Raw genomic sequence first — 24,189 nt, 5'->3', positions numbered from 1 at the left:
GGTGGTGTCTGGCGAGGCGATTCTCGGGATGGACAGCTTGTGAGAGACCCGGCGGGGGCAGAGGCCCCAGTTGGCCTCGGCTCCGCCCCGTCGTCTCTCTCTCTCTTTCTCTCCCTCGGGCTTTGTTGACGGCAGTTCGGGGTCCCCCCCGCGACCCGTTCTCCAGTGCCCGGTCCTCCGAGCGAGCTTTTAGAGCCGGGCCGCGGGGGTACGGCGGAGCGGGCCCGGCTGCCTGCTCCTTCCCGGCCTCCTGCCCCCGCCTTGGACCCGACCCCAGTCTGGGACTGCCCCAGCCCTCCGGCTGATTCAGTGGGGGAGAAACCCCTCCCGTGGCTGCCTACCCTTGCCCGCCGGGCGGCCCCAGGCTCCAGGGTTGTCCCAAGCCGCGTTGTTGGAGGTTTGGTGGCTCTTTGTTGTGCTGCCGTCCATGTGGGGGGAAGAGGACGGGTGACCCTCTCTGGGAAGGGAGGCGACGGTCTCCGGTGGGAGATGAGGCGGGGGGTGGGGGGGAGAGCAGTCACCAGCGGGCGGGCGCGCTGGGTTTAGTCCGACTTAAACCTCTGGGCTAAGACACAGCAGTGGAACAGGGTGGCGGGCACGGGGGGTCCCCCCAGCTGGAGCCCGGGCAGCGCCTTGCGAAGCAGGGTTTGGGGGCAAGGAAGGAAACTGCCCGCGGCTTCTTGGCTGTGGACGGGGCAGCGGCGGCCTTCTGCTGCCTCTAGAAGGGAGGCTGGGCGTTGGGGTCTGTCTTGGGAATCGTGGCTCTTCCGCCTCCCCTGCTCCTGCCGGGGGATGTCTATTTATTGTGCGTTTCGGAAGGGTCAGGGCCTGGGCTGCCTCTCCGTCTTTTATCTCGAGACGGAAAAGATAAAAAACAAATTTTCAGAGTTGCAGACGCTAAGTTGGCAGTCTGTGCTCGGAGCATGGCCGGGTTGCCGTCGGGGATGTAGGAAGATGCTCCGCAGAAGTGAGTTTCCCCCTGGCTCGGACAGGCGGTGCTGGGAAAATTAGGCTCTGGGGAAAATTAGTTAGAGCAAACCCAAAGCATGCTGTAGCAGAAATGGTAAAACAAAAAGCAAGAACTCCTCCTCAGACGCGAGTTCTCATCAAATCACAAACCAAACAAATATGCTTTTCGGCAGGCGAGTCCCAGCTACAGCGAGTGGACTCTCACGCCGCAGCCAGCCTCAGCCCGTGGCCTGACCTGCGCTGTGGATCTCTTCCCTCGAACCGCATATCCCTCCCTGCAAACTCCGTGTAAATACCTCCGAAACTCGGCCAAGTGTCCCGAGTATGCCGAGAATTCAAACAGGGCCCGCAGGGCCGGGGAGGCCGCCTATGCCGGCGCGGAGCCCCTTTCGCTCGCAACCCCGGCCCCGCAGCGGCCCACCGCCCGCACCAGACCCGAGCCTGTCCGCGGGACGCAGGCATCGGATCCTGCCCTCCCGTCGGCGGGCAGGGAGAGGGCTGGGGCGAGGGCAGCAGCGAAGCAGCGGCCGAAACTCTGCCGGCGCTGCCAGGAGGGGCGGTGGGTGGGCGCTGCGCCCCTGCCCGGGGTCCAGGTGGCTGGAGAGGGGGAGCCGGGTTCCCTTCGCCCCGGGGAGGCGGCGGGTTCGGCCGGTATCTGCCTGGCCCCGTCCGGGGCAGGAGGTCTGCCTCCCTCAGTGAATGGGGGTGCAGGGCGTGCGGAGCCGGCCGGGGGACACCATCGCTCCCACGGCGGGGCCGGGGCGATGCGGGCCGTCCCAGGGCGGGGCTCCAGCTCCCCGGCTGCAGCTCTCCCGGCGGCCTCGCAACGTCTCGCCCGGCCAGGCTGAGCTGTACCGCGCCCTATGTCCCCGGGCCTGTCCGCACAGATGTCATTTTTAAGGATTAAAAGGAGAGTAGGCCGGTAGGAAATTGGCGGCCAGTGTTTCTGCCCTTCCTCCTCGCACGGCGGTAAATCCTGGCAGGACTCGGGCTCGTAAAAGTGATGATGGGACAGCTCTCCCCCTCCTCTTCTCTGTCCCGTCTTCTCCTGTCCCGGGAGTTGTGAGAGGCGCTCGTCTAAAAGTTAGGACTTGTTTTTAGGCAGCCTGACTCATTCATTAATTCTCTTTCCCTCCTTGATTCATTCATATCTACAGTCATTCATTGCCAAGTCCATGGAGGCATCAGCTCCTTGGTCAGTAGGGGAGACATACAAACAAGGATGGTGCTATTTATTTCCCTCTGCCTGTGGATTTCTAAGACGTTCAAGCAGGCACAATCATTAAACTAATTTGTATTTGATTGTTTGGGCGGACGGGGGTGAATTTTATTGCACTAAGCATTCAAGCACGCACGCATCGCTGATTACCAGTATACATTAAATAAAGTTGTTTGTACACATTGTCTTACCACATATAGGCAGTCTTATTATTCTAATTACTCTAATTAGTGCATTGAAATGTTTTCTACTTGATTTGAGGAGACAGTGATTAGTTCTATTACTTCTTTAACTCTTATTTCATGGAAAACTGTTGATGCATGTTCCAATTACCTTGTTTTTCTCTTTAATATAGTGCGGGCCAAAATTATTATGAAACGATACCGTTGGTGGGTAGAAACATACATCTATTTTCCCTTTTTAAAAGAGCTTCAGGGTTTTTTTATAAATCTCACCACCAGAGAGAAAACCCCTCCACCCCCAAAGCGTTCACGAATATTTATTTCTAGCCAAAGCAGAAATTGTTTCTTTACAATTTCTTCTGCTGGTGTGTTAGTACTTTATGGTTGTAACATTACCCTTAATTTTTTTTCTTAAAAAAAAAATGGGGGAGTCTAAGGCATACTTCATGCAAAGCTGTTTCATAAGTTTTAAATTAAGGTTACTATTAATTGATAGGATCAGTTCATCAAACATGTTACTTCTATAGGGAATTGTAATTAAAACCTTAATCCCGTTTGAGACTTAGTTTTATCTTAAACACTTTCTTGAGGGATTTTTCCCCCTTTTTCCCTGGCAGTTGCTGCTTGAAGCATGACAGGGGTGCAGACGAGAACCCAGACCCCACCAGAGCAGGGAGGTTATTTTGTTATCAAAATAGCCATCTTCACTATTGAACCAATAGAGATTTTATGTCGAGTTTTGGGATGTGTGTGTGTGTGTTGGCCTTTTGTGTTGATGTGGCGGCCACTTAAACCCAGCCGGTGACGAAGCGGGCGGCGGGGATGGAGTCTCGCCTTCCTTTCACGTTACAGACAGGGATACTGGCTATTTCTCCGTCATAAAAACACTGCTTTTATTGTTGGTGTCTCCCCCCTCCTCTTCCCGTTAGTTTGTTAAATAAATACGAAGGGATGGGGGGGGAACAAGAAACGCAAACTATCTCTTAAATTCTTAGAAGTCCAGGTCTGGAGGGAAATCTATGCAGTTACATAGGTAAATACTGGGCCTAGGCTGCTTATACTTTTAATATTTAAACGGGGATTACAGGGGATCTAAAGACGCCTTCCTAACCTTTGCCAATTGCCTGTGCGAGGAGAAATCCCGCAAGATGCACAAAGGGGCGAGGCGGCTTCCCACCGCCTCTGACAAACGACTCCGCCGCTTGTGCGGCTGGGGACCGACTTTCTCCCCGGGGCGGGGTTGGCGGGGGAGGGACAGCAGTGAGGTTTTCGAGGGGTGTTTGAAAGCGTGGGCCCTGTTTCTCCTTCCCGCAGAGCACCGTCTGGCCCCGCTGCGCGGTCCGGTCCCGGCGCTGGCGGCGCTCCGGTCCTGGGAATTCTCCGCCGGCCGGGCCGGGACCGGAGCCGGGACCGCGCGTGGAGTGCGGGCGCCCCCCAGCGGCCGCTACCGCCGCAGCCGCGGGGACTCCCCCGGGAAGGGCAGGGGAGCATCCAGCAGCCTCCTCTCCGCTCCGAAACCCCTCGCTCTCCTTGGACACACAGGGCTGGGCTCCGGGACACCTGTCGGAGAGGTCGCTAGAGCCCGAGGTGCCTCTGGGCGAGGGAAGAGAAAGTCGTGAGTACGCCTGTTGTCTTCCCCTTGGTTTCTACTTTTTCTTTTTTTTTTTTTTTTTTTTTAATATATACACAGCAACAACGAAGTCCCGTGTTAAACATACTGCTTCTCCCGCTGTCTGGGTGGGATTAAAAAAAAAAAAAAACAGCAAAAAAAACAACCACCCAGCAAACCCACTGTTTATTCTCAAGCCCCAGAAAACCGGGAGAGAAAATGCTATTTGAGTCCCCTCCTCCTCCAGCTGAGGAGATGTCCTGTCCCTCAGACTGGCAATCCCAGCTCCGGCGTGTTGGATAACAAGACAAAGCCATGCCACTTCTCCTCCGCGGCGTGGAAGCGGCCCCGCGTGGTGCCACCCGTGGAGGGGGACAGCTGTGGGGCTCGGCTTTTCTGAACGCGCTGAGTGGGTGCGGTGTCGCTCCTGCTGCTGCCTTCAAGCTTGCCGCGGGGTGTGAGCCCAGCGCCTCTGGGAGCTGTTACCTGCGCGCCGCGCACCTCCCGGTAAGCGAGGGCATAGCCAGGACAGCGGGAGAGGGGCAGGTCTTGGAGGGCTCTGAGCATTGCCCATCTCTGCAAGCGCCTTCTCCACCTGTCTCCCTTCCGGGAAGGCAGAGGTGCTCAAATCCCACCGTTTCACCAAATGGCTTCTCTTCTTGCTGAAGTCAAATCACCCCACATGCCAGACTGGCATCCCCCTAGGCCTCCAAAAAAAAACCCCAACCACCCCAAGACCCCTTCTCCGTTGGATGAATTCCCCATTTTGCAGGAAGAGAGAACTAGAGACAGCCCTGGTCTCCTGCAGGGCCTTTTGATGCTTGATGGGCGCTCTCTCTTTTCACCCAACACCATGACACCCTCCCCAAGCCACCTGGCAGCTGTCAGGGGTTCAGCTGTGTGGGACCCAGGCCCCCGCAGCAGCATGGGCTGGTAAGACCGTACAGGTTTACATCTTGTGTTTATTTCAGTGCTGCTGGTTTTGTAATTACCATTTGCCACGCTGTGTATGTAGGTGATGAAAATGTTAAAATATTGTGAATATCAAGAACCCAAGCCATTCAGACATTCTGCTACAGCAGACTTCATTGCACTGAAAACTGATAAGTGACATATCACGATCTCAAAGTCTCTTGTTAACTCAATAAGCAAATTGAGCTGAAACAAAACAAAACAAAACACCCAAGACAGATTAAGTTTTAGGAAGAAATAAGCATTCTGCACAGAGCTAATCACACTACAGACAGGCAATACTGTAGCACTGAGCAGACATGAGAGAAAATAACCTGTTTTCCAGCTGAACATCAGTGCTGGACCTGTTCAGATAACAGAAATGAGATGCTATAGTACGGCTGGAACTGGAAAGGTAAGCAGTGGCTACACCTCTAGCTACAGACGAAGCCTGTGTCCATCCAACCCACGGAGATGGTTTTGTTTTCAGTAGGCAGAAAGCCATGACAAAGCCACCTCTAAACGGCAAAGCTGGCTTTGTTCCAGGCACCTTTCCTAAACCAGCAGATAAGTTAGGATTGATTTATTTGCTAACAGGTCTAAGGAGCTGGAGAACATTGCCCTCTTGCATACTCATTTTGCATACACCCTCAGTCTATAATTCATATCCCAAAGCAGAAGTTTTTAATTTTAGGAAAATTTTAGCAGTCCCTCATTAAAATCATGCATGTCTGGCTCTTTGAACTGTGCAAGAAAGAGGATGGACAACCTAGCCTGTCCACACGTCTCGTATAGCCAATCAAGGGAGGTAGGTGTTTCAGAGGACCTGCAGAGGGGCTTCTGGTCCCTTCGGCTTTGGTGCTGACCCCTTTCCAGCTGACCATTCAGAAATACAGGCCCACCCACAGCAGCAGCAAGGGTACTTTAGGTTTTATATCTATAGCGGTAGGTCAGATTTCACCCCCTTTCACTTCCACACGCTCTACCCACAAGGCTGAAATCAATCTTCCTCTTCCCTGCCTGGCCCAGCACCTTGACTCCTGCATTCCTGCCACTACATCTCCAGTGAAAGGGCAGAAGAGGGCTCACCCTGAGAATCAACACATAACCTGGCAGCTAAGCCTCAGCTACACCTTCAGTTAATTCCCTTTGGCCTGAATCCACAGCTTCCCACATCCTAGCACTGCTCTACTGCCAGACATGGACCTAACACTTACCAGGTCAAATAAGATTAGATGCAGGAGGCTCCTACTAGTCCTAAACACACAGTCTGAACAGCCACAGGCTGTTACAGGCAGGGGGAAGCCCCATTATTAATAGGTGCCAAACACCTAGTTAAGGTCAAAGTCAGCAGTGACCAGAGAGTCTGGGATACGGACACAGTGTTAATCCCAAATGCAGTAGTTTCCTTCTCGACCCTTCTATGAGAGACCTCCTGTGCTAAACTAACAGCTGCCCAAACAGTTAACATTTATTATTGGATACTGGTACTAGAAAAGATAACATGTGGATTGACAATCACATCTTTCTGTCACATTCAGTGCAGTTTTTAAATATTAATGTCTATTTTCTTTTTTTTTTTTTTAATATTTCACCTGTGGTGGACTTTGTTTGAGCCCTGAGCTTGCAGCCAGTTAACAAGGCTAAATCTAAGCATGATTTATCCTTTTCACAAAGAAACTATGCAGACTGTATCACTGGGTTCTACCTGCACCTAGAAGCCTACTGATCTGAAGTTTGAACTTAAATTGTTTGTGCATTTGCATCCAGAGGGATGGACACGACCTTGTTCCAAAAATGCTGCTGCACTTATTCTAACTCCTGAAGTTATCTGGCAGTTCAAAACTGCCTGGTCACTGCGTCAGGGCATTTTTATTTCTAGCTCTACCAAACCGTGAGGGAAAGCATTATGTTAAAATCTGTTTGAAATAATAAATGCCTACATTGTATATAATGACATTTGATTTTACCAGTGAATAAACAATTGCAGCATGCACGGTATCAGATCTACAGCATTCTGTTTTAAATTTCAATCAAGATTGCCAATGGCACCGTAAAGTAACAAAGGCAAGTTTGCATTTTTGAATGTTTTCACAACACTAAGCTTTACCCCATCCATCTGGACATATAACAAGTAAAAGTATACGAGTATGGAGAACACGTAACTGCTTTCACTTGCCCAAATAATGCACGCCTGCCAAACAGTAATGTAATAAAATGCATTACAGGCTCTCAGGCATTAAACTCTGGAAATACAGAAATAATTTGAAATCTGGCTTTATCTGTTTTTGAATTGTTTGCATTATCAGAAGTGCCACACAGAGGAAGACAGATACCTGACATGCTTCAGGTTTTTGTGTGAATTTTCCACACTGTGAAACAGGCATTGGTCAGACACAGGGCTGTCCAAAAACTGTACTTAGCATGTGTCAAAAGTCAACTACATTTTGTCCAAGATGCACAGAAGTCAGGTCCAGTCTCAGCCTTACACTTCTGGATAATCAGAAGCATCAGCAGCTGTAAGTTGGTGCTAGAAGACAGTTTTAGCACGTTTGGAATGATACTGGCCTGAGGCAAAGCTGTGTTACAAAAGCTGAACACTTTGGGAGGTGTTGGAGATTAAAAGTCTTACTAAAAGTTTCTTTAGAGATGTAAGAGAACAACTCAAAGGTCTATATTTGTTTTAGTTAATTGTCTTGAACAATTAACAGTACCAGCCAAATCTAACATTTATAAAATTTGTCTAGAAGAAAATGGGCACTGATTAAACCAGCATCAATTTTGGAACCAATAAAACCACTTCAGATAATTCAGCAAAAAAAAGGAGGACAAAGTCTAGCAAAGCAGTTGCTCATTTTCAATTCAATACTTGGGTTGTTCTTGACAAGTGGAGTCCAATTGATCACCTGTCCTCTTCTGGTTCCCATTTTCAAAGCTGCAGAATTCTTAACATCTTTGCTAAATTCCAAGTTTAACATATTAAGTTCCACAACATTTAAAAGCAACTGTACCACTACCCATATAATTAAAGGGTTTAAGAAATACCTTATGGTAACAAAATTTGTGCTAAAGTAGGAAATTATTCTTGAAAGAAATTCAAGCATTATATTTTTCTTGGAGGTCTCTCCTGGTACATTGTAATCTCCATATTCCGCTTTATATCCCATCTGTCTATATACATCTGTTGTCTCTTGCTCTGTACCTAGACCACAAACAGTTTCAGCCAGCAAAACATCTATTTTGTGTAATGTGCCTTCATAGGGCTATAGTAAGCTATATATTAAACAATAATAAACTTTTCTAATATTAAAAATAAAAAAAAGCTAGCTTACGAATTTGTATTGAAAAACGTCCAGGGTGGCTTATTTCAAAATGAACAGAGACAAAAATATGACCGAACTGCTCCTCTGAATGCATCATATTGTATTTTATTTTGTCGAGTTTTTTAAAATGAATGCACAAAAGGTCAATGAATTTAGACAAATAATTTATTTTTGTTTTATTTATTCATTATTTTATGTACATTTGGCATTTTGCAATACCGTAAAAGGGAAACAAATTAAGTGCAAAGCAAAATAACTATTATAGGTTGAATATATTTTAACACTTTTCTGTCATCTCTGAATTAGCAGACACTGACAACTCAGTGAGGACATTAATTTCAACTTCTTTATACAGGCAGTAACGAAATAAAACTGCACAATACAGTATTACGACACTTTAAATGATCCAACATATCAGAAGAAAACCAGACTTAATTTACTAAATTGAAATCACTGGTTAACTTTTTTAAGATAAAAAGAAAGTATCTTTGAGTTAGCAATATAAGGCATTAGATAATTTCTCCATAATAATTTAAATCCTTCATAAATATAGGGTTAACATCTCTGTTTTGTGTATGTGTGTGTTCAGGTAAACCCCTACCTTATACCACAGAAACATGAGTCAAAGGCATTCAAATGAGGAGGAGCCTGGTATCCATGCCTGGGCTATGTCTGCATATGCACAGACACCTTTGCGTTTACAAACCTCCTGCTTGGTTTTGCTAACCACTGCCTTCACCATACTTTAAATATGCTCTTATTAGCTTTTCTAATCTAAACCTCTCAGCACCTGTTTCTCAAAGGACTTTTGTTGGGGAATTTATTGAAGCCAGTTAGGACCCGCATGTTCTTATATATTCACAGTAGCATTTTATACTTTAGGGCTCGAACCACTGTCATGAGGTGCAAATGAATAACCTCCCTTTGGACATTTTTGTGGCACGGTACTGAGGAACTATGTAAAAGTTAAGAAGCTTTGAACCATGATGAAGAGTGGCTATCCTCGTTTATGCTAATTTGAATTAAAATATTTGCATAACCAACATACTCCCACCTGCTGCTTGTTATTCTTTTAATTGAAGATAAATGCCCCTTTCCTTCGGCTGGCCTAATTACCCAAATTGGGGGGGGGGAGGGAAACAACTACTAGAAAAAAAAGGCTTTCTAGTTTTAGCCAAGATATTTTGTAAGGAGCAATCAGATACAGTTCAACAACCAGAGCAAAGAAAGTTGTGGCCTTTGGTGGAAGCAAGTGAAACTAGGGGACTAATTGGGAGCACTGAAAGGTAAGCAACCCCTTACTCTGAATCCACTCATACTAGCTTCCAACAGAAATTTTATATAATCTACATAGACCTTTGCTTCTCCAGAGGTCAATTCAAGACCTCAGTTTAAGATTAGTCTCCTAGGGTCTTGTCACTGGGTAGGTAGGTTCTTCTATAGGGTAATTCAGATCAGGATATCAGTTTCCTAACTTCAGTACCTACTCTGGATATTTAAAAAAATATCCTCCAGCTACAGAAAATGTGCTTAGAGGCAATTATCCCTTTTGTCCTTCTCAATTTACTACAAAAAGGCATAATTTGCTTCTGGTGCTTACTGGCATAGCATGCACAGCACAGCTATTTACAAACAGTGTCCAGAACTATTCCCTCTATTGCTGCTCTTTCACCTTTTATAGAAATTAGTCTTTAAAAGGTAACCCAGTAGGAGTTTCTTGTTACATTACTCAAACTCCTATTGTTGCGACAGAAAATGGAGCATACTATTAAATCAAAAATACAATGCAAGTATTTTGTTGCTGGCTAATTGATGGGGAGCAGGGAGAGACCTACTATTTTTAAATTAATACAGGTGCTGGGTTTAGATATTTAAATTTGAAGGTCTGGAGATACCATTCCTTCTCATTCACACATAGAAATAAACATGAGCAGGAAATTTCCCCAGGCAATTCATGCACCTCACTTACAAACATCAGGCCAATCTCCACAACCCCCAACTCCATTATCTGCCTGGTAAGGACATGAATGCAAAACACCACAAGATGCTAAAGAGCTGCAGTGGCTTTATGCTCACTAGGTAGATCCAGAATGATCAACATCATACAGATTTCTCTAAGATGGCTCAGGGGCAACTGTAATTGTCTGTATGCAAAAGTTAAATCACAAGCTGTAAGGTCCCCCTGTGAATACATCAATTCCTGGTTGTTTTAATTCACTTTTAGTAACTATTCCAAAATAACTTCAAGCATAGACTAGCCATTAGTTTCCAAATCACAACCAAACCAGGTATTTTTAATTCATCTCTATTACTTTCAGAACAGTGTATATGTGGAGAAATCTGTGGCACTGCCATGAAGAAAATAAATCTAGAGCAACCAAGGTCTGACAAAAGGAAACCCATCTTCTGATGGTGAGTAAAGGGCTGTACTACCCAGCCACTCTTGCAAATGGTAATAAATAAATACAAAAAAGATGGGAATTCACCACAATTATATCCATTATCTCCCTAAAATGCTCAGACAGCTCAGTATTTCATAAACTTGGTCCTCTTTTTCACCTGAATTCAAATGTTCATGTTTAACACCATGAACAGTTAACTACTGTACTCAGTTCGCAATAGAGTAAGCAGGAATAACTGGCATCTAAACAATGTGTAAGATTTATGTAAACAAATACTAAAGATATTAAAACTAAACTGTTCCTAAGGTATTACATAAACTCAGTTTCTAAACAGAAACTATTGTCAGTACCCAAGAATAAGGTTATTTATCTTAGTCCTTGGTGTAGCTTTCAGACTTTGGAGTGATCACACTCCTGTAAACTGTGTGTTTTGTACGTTACAGAACTGTATGTTGAAAATGGTACCAAAATTTTACTTCAGTAAGTCACATTTAGCTTTTCCTTAAACCGTGAAAAATGTTACTTGTCTTAAAACGACAAAAAAGGAAATTAAGAAGATTCTTGTGGCTGTTCTCAACATCACAAGTTCCTATCTATTCTTCCTTTTCTCCCCTCCCTACCTTCTTCAGCAATCAGTACACTGAAGCAAACAAAACAACCACAGGGCATGTCTCGAATCACAGAATGATAGAATGTATGAGGTTGGAAAGGGACCTCTGGAGGTCAACTAGTCCAGCCTCCAACTGCTCAAGCAGGGCCACCTAGAGTCAGTTGCCCCCCATGATGAGTATCTCCAAGGATGGAGATTCCACAACCTCTGTGGGCACCCTGTGCCAAGGCCTGGTTACCCTTACCATACAATGTGTCATCTTGTGTTAAGTTAGAGCCTCCTATATTTCAGTTTGTGCCCATTGCCTCTTGTCCTTTCCACAGGCATCACTGAGAAGAATCTGGCTGTCGCTTCTTCATTCCCCACCCTCCATCAGGTATTCCCACACATTGATCAGATTTCCCCTGGGCCTTCTCTTCTTTAGAGCCTTCACTTTAACATTTTTTCCTCCAAACTGCAGTTTATTTGTCCTCAGAAAAGGACCAATTGCAAAGAACCTAAGCAATTAAGCACCTGAGTGTACATGCACAAAATAATTTCAGATTTTAACAAAAAATGTGGCTGGGCAGTTGTAGGCAAAGAAAAATATTTTTATGTACTTCATAAAAATGAAATGAAGAGACATCATTAATTACTGCACAAATACGTACATGAAAGCCTCTGAATGCTAGATCTGGACTTAAAAGTATGAGCATGTGATATTATGTGGGAAGCTACGTTTCTGGGAAAGATAACAGCTGATCTGGAGCAAGGCACTTACTTTCCTCACATCTGTAAATAGCTCTGGCCACCCTTCCACTAGTTTCCAGATAAATCTGGATGAGTCCCCTTTCTTTCTTTTCTCAACTTTCTTGACATTTGCATCACTTCGGTAACCGATGAAAATGAGTTTTCTAATAGTTGAGGGTATTTTTATTTGTTTATTTTTAGAAAAGGTGAACAAAACATGCAAGAGAAAAACTTCATTCCTCACAATGGATCACTTTCAATTTAGGACATCTGTCCTAACTGTGCCATTTATCATTCTTAAATGAAAACAAGACAAGGAGAAACTATAGCTATATAACTCCATCAAAAGTAATACTGCTTAGTCCATCTAGCTAAAAAGGAAAATCTCACCACTGCCTGCTAGTACTGAAACTTCTTAAAAAGAGCCACCTCCTGCTGAGCTGTTCTTTGAAGCTCATGAGAATCTGTAACACACGAGACTCATTTCTCATCCCTTCCTAATGTCAGTTACCACAATTTATCCCATGCCCGGTAATATTTAATAAAGAGCACCTTCTGGCATTTCATTTTCAAGTCAGAAATCTAAAAATCACAGAAATCATCATCTCAGTGAAGGACAAATGCCTTCATTTGGGAAAAAATGTTGACTGTGTCTAACACAGCAAATTCAGATGCACTAAACCAGGATTTTCTAAGTAATTTCAAAGCTACAACTTATGGAGTCATTGTGAACGATTAATAACGAACATATAAATCAATATATATAAAGTCACTCCCATAGTCCTCATAATAAAATGCTACATTTTATCTAGTTTTTTAAAATGTAATAGTCCTGCAGATGTAAATGGGAAATATATCCCATAAGATGCAATAAGTACACACAGTAAGAAGCAGGACTCTACACACAAGTTTTGCAAATGCACAGTGGGTAACATTTCTGATGACAGTAGAGCAATTAAACTACTCAGTCTTAATTATAGCAATATGAAAGATTATCAAAATAGTGGCAATATATCAATTACATTTGCCTGTTACTTTCATGCATTTACAGAACTATACATATAGATAGTTAAGTACATGAGATTTCAGAAGAGGGAAAGGGGATGCATTTCTAAAGAAAAAAAACACCCAAAAACCCAACAAAAAAACCCCAAAAGACATACCACAGGCATTGGCAAGGGGCAGAAGAAGATCCTGGCTTTTAGAAACTTCTCAAGTTGTCAGAATTTCTTTAATTTGCTTCTTTCTGGATGGAATTTGAAAGATTTAAAGGTTTGGGGATGGATGTTGTTTCAGGCTTGTTTTTCAAGACAGCTAGTACAACACCGGATAGAATTAATCTCAGTTTAGTATCTGACCTGAGCTAAATTACAGATTCCACAGTCTCCAGAGAGGCTCTCCAGAACATGATTCATTCTACTTTCCTTAAATATCTGTCTTAGGGGGTGATTAATATATCTCTAGAGGTGCCCAGATTCCTCCCATAAAGGAGATGCCTAACTTTAAGAGAGCTAACATTCAGTGAGATGAATTCTACTCACCGTGTACCATGATTACTGGACATCTTGTATCTGGAAAAGTTAGCATAGGAGCTCTAAGGAAAGAATCAGACAGAAAATACTAGTTTTTTAGTGGTTTCTGTTAGTTGGTTGGTTTTGGGGGTTTTTTTGGTCTGCAATTTGGACCTCCAAGTACGTGGAGATTATAAGGTCCAAACTCCTATGCAAAACTCTTCTATATAAGTCATGCTCACTAATGTACTTAATCAGGTATGTAATTTAAAGAACAGAAATCCCATCCATTTCAATAGAGCTATCTAGCCAGACAGCTCAGAATTATGAATACAAGTAAGTACACTATTGAATTGAAGCCTTGAAGAGAAGAGGCTTTAAACGATAAAGGTATCATACTAGTTTTTAAAATTACCAAAGGAATTACGTATTTACCTACATGCCATCCCACATCAATTTCACAGATGGTATGGAAGCCCCCTTCTAGTGTGAGAGCAGGAGCAGTTCAGAGCAAACCTCTTTTTTTGGACACATTAGCCATGGTTTTTTAATATTGGTTGCCAAAGCACATCTTTTACAAAGCTTCAGAAAGACAGACGAGATCAAAGGACAAGATTAAACAAAAAGAATATCCTTAAAAGCAAAATTTAGATAATGTGACTGAGGGATGGTCTAGTGATGGAGATGACAATACAATTCAAGAATAATTAAATTCCTCCAATGGAGGAATTGCCATCATTCATTTTGGATTAAATGAAACTAGAATATAAATTTCCTGCTATATGACTGCTTCACAATGAGACAGTCCACAGTAGTTACCGGACTTTGCATTCACACTCTTCATACCCTGTAACACCTTTCATGTGTAGAAAAACCAAAAGGCACTTTGGCAAAGCAACATAGGAAATCCAGCACATCTCTTGTCCAGGCTTTTTCTGCTGCATGGGTGGAGAGGAACTGAGTCTCCAGGTACAGTAAAACAACAGTTGAAAGTAGAATTGCTATGAAACATTTTTTGCTATTACACTTCACAAAAGTAATTCCTAAATGACAAACTTTGAGATTTATACATATATGTTTAAGTATGTACACACATCCAAAAAATTCATATATACACATGAACATATGCGTGTACACATATAATTTATGTATACATGTGTATAAATAGGTAGACCCACTTAAGTACAAAAAAGCAGAACTAAAAAGACAGTGATCTGTTCTTGCTTCTTTGTGACATATAAGGAAGGTCTAAAAGCATGTTGTTTTCTTTATTCCTACAAGTACTACAAATTTCAAGTCTGGACTATCTTCTCTTTGCTGGAAGACTTCTTAGGACTTATAAGGCCATAGCTAAAAGAGCTTCTTACTCTCTGATTGAAGGTTGAAGTCTAGAACTACAGATGGAAGTCACTCCCAATCACTTCTCTGCTGTTTGAATTAATTCTATGTTGGCAAAAGCTAAGTTTTAAACAGTCCAAATAAAAAGTTGACTTCAATTTATCTTTCAAGTGACAATAGAGAATTCCTGAAAAAAACAACATGACATAAACAATAGAAAATACTTCAGTATGAACAAAATGTCAATTTAAACCTCCTTCATGCTACCTAAGAAGCAACAGAGAATGAAATTCTTTACACATACATGATTACAAAACCACTTATTTGACTCACTGATGCCACAGAATTTAAGCTGTATTATCCACCAAGTTGACCAGTTTGAAGGCACAATGGCTATCATTTCACCCGCACCCCATTCTATTTACAGTGAAAAACAAACAAAAAGGATCTCTTCAGAAAAAAAGGAGATAAACATAGATGCACCCCTGAGAAGTGAAATTTTACAACAAAAACATTTGTTTGGAAACACTGTTCTTTGTAAACTCCCATTATCTGAACTTGTGTTCTTCTATAACTAGAATAATAACATTTAATATTCAATTACAATGAAATATATTACTTATAGATAAAAAAAGTTTAAAAGTTCCAAGAACAATAAATGAACCCAAACATAATTGAAAGAAATGAGGTCTCACACAGAATCATACCAAAGTTGACATCTTTCAGTGTAGAAGAAAAGTAAATCAATCTAAAGTTCTCTGACAACGCCTAGATTTCTAAAGGAAAAAAAAATGGAATGGTATAATCCAGTTGGAAATCCCATAGTGCCATCAGTGAGGAGGGAAAAATCAAAAAGCCAACTGTGCATGTCCTTCTTTGGATCTGGAATTCCCCAAAGAGTCAGCAAAATTTAAAAATTTGAAGAAACAGGTCTTTCAATAAAATCAGATGAATGTTCTGTAGCTGTTTCATGACATGGTCTCTAAAGTATTGGCACCAGCACAAAGAGATCAAAGCAGTCATTCAGGAGTCAGAGAGATTGTCAGATTTTTAATGATTCATAGCAGTCCTCTAGTAGCAGTTTGGTTATTTACTGCATGAATGAAGTGTTCTTTGCAACTGATCTTCAGTACAATAATGTACTTCTGCCAGACAAAGTATTTTTCTTCTTAGTCCAGTAGGCAATAAATGCCATCAATACAAGGATAATAGAGCCAATATCAAATGACAGGCTATATTTCATGGTCCATATTCATCAACAATGGCCAAAAAGGCAAAATTCTAAACTCAAGCTGTATATAGTGACATATTCTAGTGGTGCTATTCAAAGAAAAAAAAAAGTGAAAAGCTTCATCCAAGAAAGTGCAAAAGGAAGAAACTTTCAGAAATTGTCCACCAACACAGTTTTCATTCTCCAGAGGCTAAGCAGTGCTAAAGAGAGAGCGCAATAGTACTTTGAGCTACCATCTCTTAAAAAAAAAAACACAACAAAACAAAACAAAAAAAAACCAAACAAAACAAATCCAACACTGAGGTTTGGTGATTAAAAAATCACCAGATCAACATTGCCCGTTTCAAACCCATTACATTTTCATTGCTGTTTTACTGAACAATGATGCTTGTTTTCACTCTTGATAGTAAATTTGATGCCAGTGTAAGGGACAGTTGCTAACACATTACCCTAAATTCTACTTTTCATGGTACTCTGCACAATAATCAAACGTATCACAAATCAAGTCTTGACCATGTCAGAAATTTGAAAAACTACGCTGGAGTTTTCTACACATTACCAGCTACAACATTAAGTACCTGGCTCAAACTTTTTATATCGATACCAAGAAACAGATGGCAATTTTCTCTTTTGCTTCTGCTCTAAGTTCAGGAGTTTCAGGTTCTTGCATTTATCTGTTGTGTTGCTTAGGCTGGACTGTAAAACATCACTACATCTATTTCAGGCGGAGGAAGGGAGAAAAATGTATCAGATACAGATCACTGCCAAACAACTGAAGAGGACAAAGTGCCTTTTTGATCTGTTCCTATACAAGCTTAAACAGCTTTAAAAACAAATAACTAATTATAGGCCAGATCACAGCATCTTATGCTGCAGGCCAAACTAGAATGCTACAATATCTGTGTATGTATATACAAATACATCTGTATACATTTATATATACACACACAAACACATAAGAAGGAAGCACCCATATTTTCCTTACTGCTCAATATTGAACGTTTGCTTTCACCTGGACATTAACATAGTTTACTGTGTGTAACACCCTTTGAAGGGACATTTAAGAAGACATTCATTTGCTTTTCATTAAAGCCAAACATATGGCTGGTATTTAAAAACATGCAGTGTTACCAATTAACACAGAGTAAAATAATTCTTAGGTACAACATCAACTCTTTAAGAAACATAATACATTTTAATGTATTTTACCCATTTGTATAGATAATTAATAGTTTCCACTATTTCACAGCAGATTTATATTCTTCTTTAAAAAAGTCAGCACAAATTTACAGGAAACAACTCTGTCAAATGAGTTCCACAGCAGCATATGTAGGGAGTCACTGGGTGAAACTTTTTTTTATGAACACATTAGGAAAGCTGGCATTCAGTTCTAGCACAACTCTGTTATCGATCTGCGAACAGAAGGACACATCGAGTAAAGAAAGATCTTTACAAGACTCCAGCAATCTTCTTAAAGATGCGGGGCTCACCATCCTCGTCCCTGTTCAAAAACAAAACAGAATTGTAAAGTTACTAAGAATAGTGTTTTAAAGCTGTTAGTACCGTGACATGAAAAAAATGCTACTATATGACAACTTTTATCTAGATTATTTCAATTAGTTATCAAATTAAGAGCTTCTCAGAGACTGTGCAGAACTTTTACCTTTAAAAAGCCGATGGTATTTTCTTAACTCCTTAAGAAACCATCATTTTCTATTGGGGGCAACTTTACAATTTCAAGGGGAATCTTTAACTACAGAAGCCAGGTACCCAAAGTCACAAAACCTCCCAGTGACCAGATGCTGGGCTTTAGCAGCAAGCAACACGGAACGCTACACTCCTGACTCTCCTGTTGACTGCACTGACCAGCACAGCAGATGAGCTATTGGGGGCTACTCCAATTCCAAACACATCAGCAAGGCTCCCAGGGCTCTGGAGTGAGTGTGGGTGTTACACACATGCAGAGGCAATTGTTCAAGAGATCACTGATCATACCTATATATACACTAAATAAAAACACTATTTAGTCATGCTAAAGACAAGACCATAGTGAATGAACTTGTAAGTGTCACACAGGGTCAGATCAAGCATGGGATTCAGTCAGAAACCAAATAAATGGACATTTATAAGCACGTATCCACACACTCATTATAGCTGATGGAAATCCAGTCAGTAGTCCACGGTGCTTAGCACAGGATGCAGCTGACTGGGCATCGGGGTATCAGTCAGTATCCAGTGCTCCTTGGGGTTCCTTACACCATACAGGACCCCATACAGAGCTGGCAGACAGTACACTGGACCCAGAAGAGGAGATTCATGCCTTACAGGAATGGCTGAAAGCCAGGCACATTACTCTAGGCAAGTGAAGTGAGTCTGGATGTCTATAGTGGGCTAAATCACCCATCAAGCTCTCCTGCTAAAAAGAGTTTATATATCCAATGCTACTGCTGAAACCTGCTGGTAGACACTTCAACTTACACAGCTCCATCTTGAGCTAACTGCATCTCAGAAAGCCATCTAGTCCAGGATCTTGTCTAGGGCCAGGGCCAATAATGCTCCCCACCTGCCCCCATCCCAAAAAAAAATGGAAAAAAGAAAAGCAAAAGCAGATTTTTAAAGTAGCTTTTCATTGGTTAATCTTCTCAATTGCCAAAAATTATCATTTTAGGGTTTTCTAAAGCTATCTTTCATGAATTCTACTACTTTTCTGAATTTCTTCATCCTTACAGCCCCTTCACAACTTTCACAGTTTAACTAGATAATGTTAAACAAACAAGCAAAAACCCCAGTCTATTAATTGCAATAATTAAGGGGCAATGAAAGAAGCAGTGAGAGATCATTCTCAGTTCGCTATTTCTATATGACTCATAATCCCATGGACATCTGTTCCCTCAAGGCTGTCTGTTTTCCAGACTCTCTTGCATCTCAAAATGACTCCTGTTGTGTTGTTTCTGCCCTAATTTAGTGCTTTCGAAACTGGCTGACCAGAATTATACAGTGCACTGAGCGCAAAGTTAGCAAATTTATAATAAGGTCTTAGTGTGTTTTCTCTGCTTCTTGCCTAAGAAACCCTAATCTTCTCTATGCCCATTAGAATCATGTTGGGCAATGAGCTGATGTTATCCATAGGATGTGTTTCCAACAAAACAGTAGCTAATGAAAGCCCAGTCCCCCATATGCTCAGTTTAATACTATTTTGCCTCACGCAACCACTTTGCACTTGATTGAATGGTTTTTCTCCTGTTTTATCACCTGTTTAATAAGAATCACAAGATCATTCTGACATTTTTTCAGTGTTAAGTTCTTCAGTTTAAGCTTTTTCTACCCTGAATACCTGTGTGTTTCCCTCTGGCATTATTCAACCCTTTGCCTGGTTTACTTATAAGCAGATCAGTGCAGACCCTTGGTGACCACAGTAGTGATATAACTTCACTGTGAAAAGAGATGATACCTTCTTGTCCTCTGCTGTCTCTGAAACACTCATAATCCAGAAGAAGACAGCTAAGTTACAAAAGCAGCACAACCTTGGCTAAAGCTTTTGAAAATTCAATCCTCTATGGATTGGAGCAGTGCTCAGGTTCACCAAGAACTCCAAGGAATTCTGAGAGACTGGAGAGGCAGAACTATACTATCCTTGCAGGGATGCAGCTCTGCTTCAAAATATGGTAATGGCCTTCTCATGTCTACTGACTGACTTTCTTATGGTTGCAACTGCTTTACACAGAGCAAAAGACAATACCACTGTTTTGTAGCTCCTAAACCGCACCTTTTACAGAAAGTTGGGCCATATTTGTAACCCTGCATTACTCTAGCACTGAGGCTGATTTAAGTGACAGATCACACACCAGAAATAAGATTTCCACAGCCCTGTATTTGAGCTCATTTAGAACTCCTGCATAAATACCATTTAGTCCTAAAAATTTATTACTGTTCAATGTATTGATTTGTTCAAAAGCTTTCTATATTGGCATTCCAATTTAAGGCAGCTTTCCAGGCTAATCTCTTGGAAAGAATGGCACTGACGTAGCAGCTTTCTTGACCCTCCCCCCCCATGAACACTAATGGACAGACAACAGTTCTCCTGCAGTAGCCTTGTATCTGAGCAATCCTTCACATCCAGACTATCTACCAACCTCAGTAATTCACCTGTAAACTTCTACCATAGCTGAAATACAGTTTTAACATTCACCTTTAGCCAATGGTTCCATAATATTTTATACTGCCTTAACTCAGATTGTGTTTCGCTTTCTAGAGTTCATCTTCCTATTTCCTCTGAACAGGATTCTTTTCCAGAAAGACGTCAAATGGTTTCAGTAGTCTCCAGTACTCTTCTGCATAAGCAAGGAAGTATCTAAATGTGCTCTTCAGTTATTCTGTGTCAGGCTCAGATTGGTTGCTTTGAGACATTACTGAACATCACCCAAAGACAGTCTTTGCTATCATGCCCCAAATTTTACCTCATCTACATAGACAAAGGTTGCCATTATCATTGTGATTTTTAACTCCCTTATCATATGATCCCTGTCATCACAACTGTCTGGTGGTTGATGAAACAGCTCCTATGGCTTTACCCAGGAATTCTGTAATATGTTTTATTTATTCACTTCACTTGATCATAAACTTTACCACAGTATCACTGTTCTACCATAAGGACCTGCTCTACCATTCCAAATGTGACTCTAGGAACAACACATTATGCTACTTATCTTTTTTCCACCAAGCCTTAAAATTGCTACTACATCAGCACCTTCATCTAAAACCAGTCTCATTTATGCATCACAGCTTTTATGCTTCAAGATCCAAACGTGTGTTTCTACAAAATGCTAGATCTAGATGCCTAGCCATAGATTTTTTTGTGTAGGATGTTCTTCATTCCTTCCTACCTGAACTTTGACAGTTCTCCTACCATTTCATCTAAGACTAAGATTTCTGATAGATTTGCAACTAAGTAGGTCATCCTAAATTGCATGTTTTACTGTACCTGTTTGTTTTTTTTTTCCTTCTCAAAATTTTATGTTAGGAAATACCTTTATCTAAAAGCAATCCATGGGGCTTGGTTATTCACACCTCAGGATAAGTAATCATCTGTAATCTTACTTTTATTTATACAATGTACAGTTAGTCATGCATGTATCTTAAAAGCCCATTCAAAAGCATTTCAGAATTTTAATATAGCACATTTTCCCTTGCTTTTGAAAGACTAACAATGCATCCTGCTAGTGCCCATGTAGTGCATTTCTTCTAGAGCTTGGAGGCTTTTGGACCTTTGTTATTTACTATAACTTCTCCTGCATGGACTAATCAGCCATTTCTCAGAATACAAACATAACCAATATATTAAAATCTGCTATTTACTTCTGCTGTTCAGTTAATTCTCAGAACAAAATTTTCTGACATCACTTTTGTAAAAGGCACTTCTAAACGATTTAATTTATATGTATCATATATCCGAGTCTTCAAATTCTAGAGCTGTTCAGGAGAGCTGTGCACTATAAAAACTGCCAGAGCCCCAGTTTCTAGGGCAAGGGATACTACTACACACCACATAATATTTAAGAGTAGAGACCTTGAAAATAACTAGCACTCTTCCCTCAAACGTTCTTACTTTTGTTCCTTCCTCCCCCAGACCAACCAGACTAGTGTTTTAGTCTTTACATTTTTTTCCAATCTATTCCACACAACTCAAATTCAAAATTTTAACATGCTACACATTTTCATGTTTGAATTGACTAACTACGTGTTGATGTTCTCAAGATAAAGCTGAAAACTTTGACAGCTGGCAAGGGGGCAGTTGGGTTTTCTGTTGCTCAGGAAGGTGTGGGAGGTGTCGGCATGTAGATAGGAATACATGAATTTTTGCGGTAACAAGGGTGTCTGTTTTTCATTACCTTTTTGGTGCAGGACAGAAGCAGTTGGAACTTTTGGGGAGCGAGATTAATATGACTTACTCTTCACCCTTGACAGCAGCTGGGAACTCCACAGAAACAGAAATAAGCAGCTGATATTATGTGCAAGAAAAGCTTTCAGCACTGTCAGTTCAGGTTGATTCGTCACATTCTCAACACTATATCACAGTCTGAAGACTAGTTTTTAACTACAGGTCTGGATGTGTCCACTTAACTTTTGACAGCACCAGCTGATGTACTGCATCACTACAAGACTGCCAGATGATCACAGCTGGATCATCCTACCACAAGGTGGAAATATGCCATGTCAGTCAGTGGAAAAGATGTGGGCCAACAGGGACATGATACTTGTAAGCAGGCAGCTCAGTATGTAACAGGTGAAAGAAAGCTCAGAACTAAAACTTCAAGAGAAGCACATCCTCATGTACTCAGTGACACACTTACATCACACTTCCTCTTCTAAACTTGTAATACAGCAGATACGGACCCAATCCATGACGTGTTTTTCTAAACAGTTTACTTTATGAAGTATGTTTTACACAGCACAAACACAGCCAGACATCCATGTTGTGAAATGAGTGTTTTAAGGTGTCTCAAATCATAATGGAGCCTTGGGGGAGGGTAGGGGATGCACCACCACAATCCAACAATGCTTTACAAGAGCCATAAGTTTATTGAGCTCTTGAAAAACAGCAGTTTTCACCTTCTACAGAGTCCTCTGACTCTGTAACAAGGAAACTGCCAAACAATTATGGTAAAGGACAGATGGGTAGCAAGCTGCAGGACCTATCACCTTAAAACAGTATCCAAGCTATAATAACATGCATTTTGCATCACTTACAGCTCAACAAGATTTCTTTCAGAGGCTCAGACTCCTCCAGCTCTTAAGCTATTGTGATGATAAATAATCTATAACTGAAACAAGAAGTTTTCCCTAGCCAGTTTATAAGTTCTAGCAACTGCAGAGAGACACTAGTATAGTATATTCAACGCTGGTGACTACAGTGCAGAGTAAGACATTCTGACCTCTACTTAGGTAAGTGCCTATATACAGCAAAAAAAAAAATCTTGCTTTTATGCAGCTTTGTTGAAGCAAAAGAAGTTGCCTTACAGCACACAGTGCTAACCTAGACACAATACTTCTACACCCTCCACAATGCATGTACAAGCCAGACATTTCTGTACTTGGAAGATGACAAAGGATATAATGAGAACATCTTTCATTCGTTCACATCACAGGGAAGACCCACTGTTCAAGGTTACTCTTGCAAAGCTGAGTGTTGACCTCCAGCCTCTAACAGCTTCAGACCTGTTGTCACACTTCTTCTAAAGGACAAAAACATATTACACATTTATGCAGCTTAAAGTAACAGGATGGCCCTACATCAGATGCCAAAAGTTAGAGCACATACAGAGATTTATGACTTTCTTAGTACTCCTGCACAGTAAGAGACTAGCTCTTTAGTTCAGACAACAGAGACTTCTGCACTTACATGAGTTACCTGGCAACTCTACCTCCAGATGACCCAACATTGTTCCACTTGACAGCTCTTTCTTTTAACCATAGACTGTAGTGCTTACTATATTCCGACAAAGAAATTAACACAGTTTTCTTGCTGTTGCCAAAAAAGCGGGGTAAGTCCTTCACATATATCGTATCACCTTGTACTGACCTGTTTACAGCAGAAGACAACCTTCTTTTCACTCTACTAAGTATTTCTCTGTAGGAAGAAAGTGAGGTCTGGTAGGTGAATACTACAGTTTTTGGTAACATCTTGCAGAGAATTCAACTGCATATCCCCTACAGAGCATTTACCTGAACCCAACATGCAACCTCACTGAGAAAGTTTGATTACAAATCCACTTGACTCAGGAACATTGGTAAGCACCTGGGGAACAGAACAAGCTCCTTTTCCTCATTCACATATTATTTTTCAACACCCCCCCCAAACATCAATAAGATGTTAAACAATTAAAACGTGAATTCAAATGCTAAAGAAGTGTGGCAACAAGCCTTCACTGCTGGCAGAGAGACAACAGAACTGGCAGACTATCCACAGGCTTAACACAGCCAAACTCTTCATTGGGGAGCCCCAGGTGCAGTGAAGAGGTCTGACCACTTCCTGGGCAGACACAATGCCATTGCAACAGAAATACATGGAAGTTGGTGCTCAGGAGCACATACATGTTTATGAAAGACTTAATTCAC

General features: G+C 41.8%; 1 protein-coding gene across 3 annotated transcripts in view; it reads right to left on the bottom strand.

Moving 5' to 3' along the window:
• Positions 1–8,400: 8,400 nt before the first annotated feature.
• The window catches only part of FBXL4 (F-box and leucine rich repeat protein 4), a 62,057-nt gene continuing 46,268 nt past the window's right edge, over positions 8,401–24,189 (bottom strand). For all 3 annotated transcript variants that reach the window (XM_064649909.1, XM_064649911.1, XM_064649910.1), the window contains exon 9: positions 8,401–17,575. In XM_064649909.1, coding sequence (XP_064505979.1) covers positions 17,412–17,575 — 164 coding nt within the window. In that variant the 3' untranslated portion in view covers positions 8,401–17,411. The remainder of the gene's footprint in view (positions 17,576–24,189) is intronic.

This window comes from Pseudopipra pipra, chromosome 3 (assembly GCF_036250125.1).
Source record: "Pseudopipra pipra isolate bDixPip1 chromosome 3, bDixPip1.hap1, whole genome shotgun sequence".
Classification (NCBI taxonomy): domain Eukaryota; kingdom Metazoa; phylum Chordata; class Aves; order Passeriformes; family Pipridae; genus Pseudopipra; species Pseudopipra pipra.
Note: the sequence above shows the minus strand (reverse complement) of the source record. Positions and strands in the feature narration are given on the sequence as shown.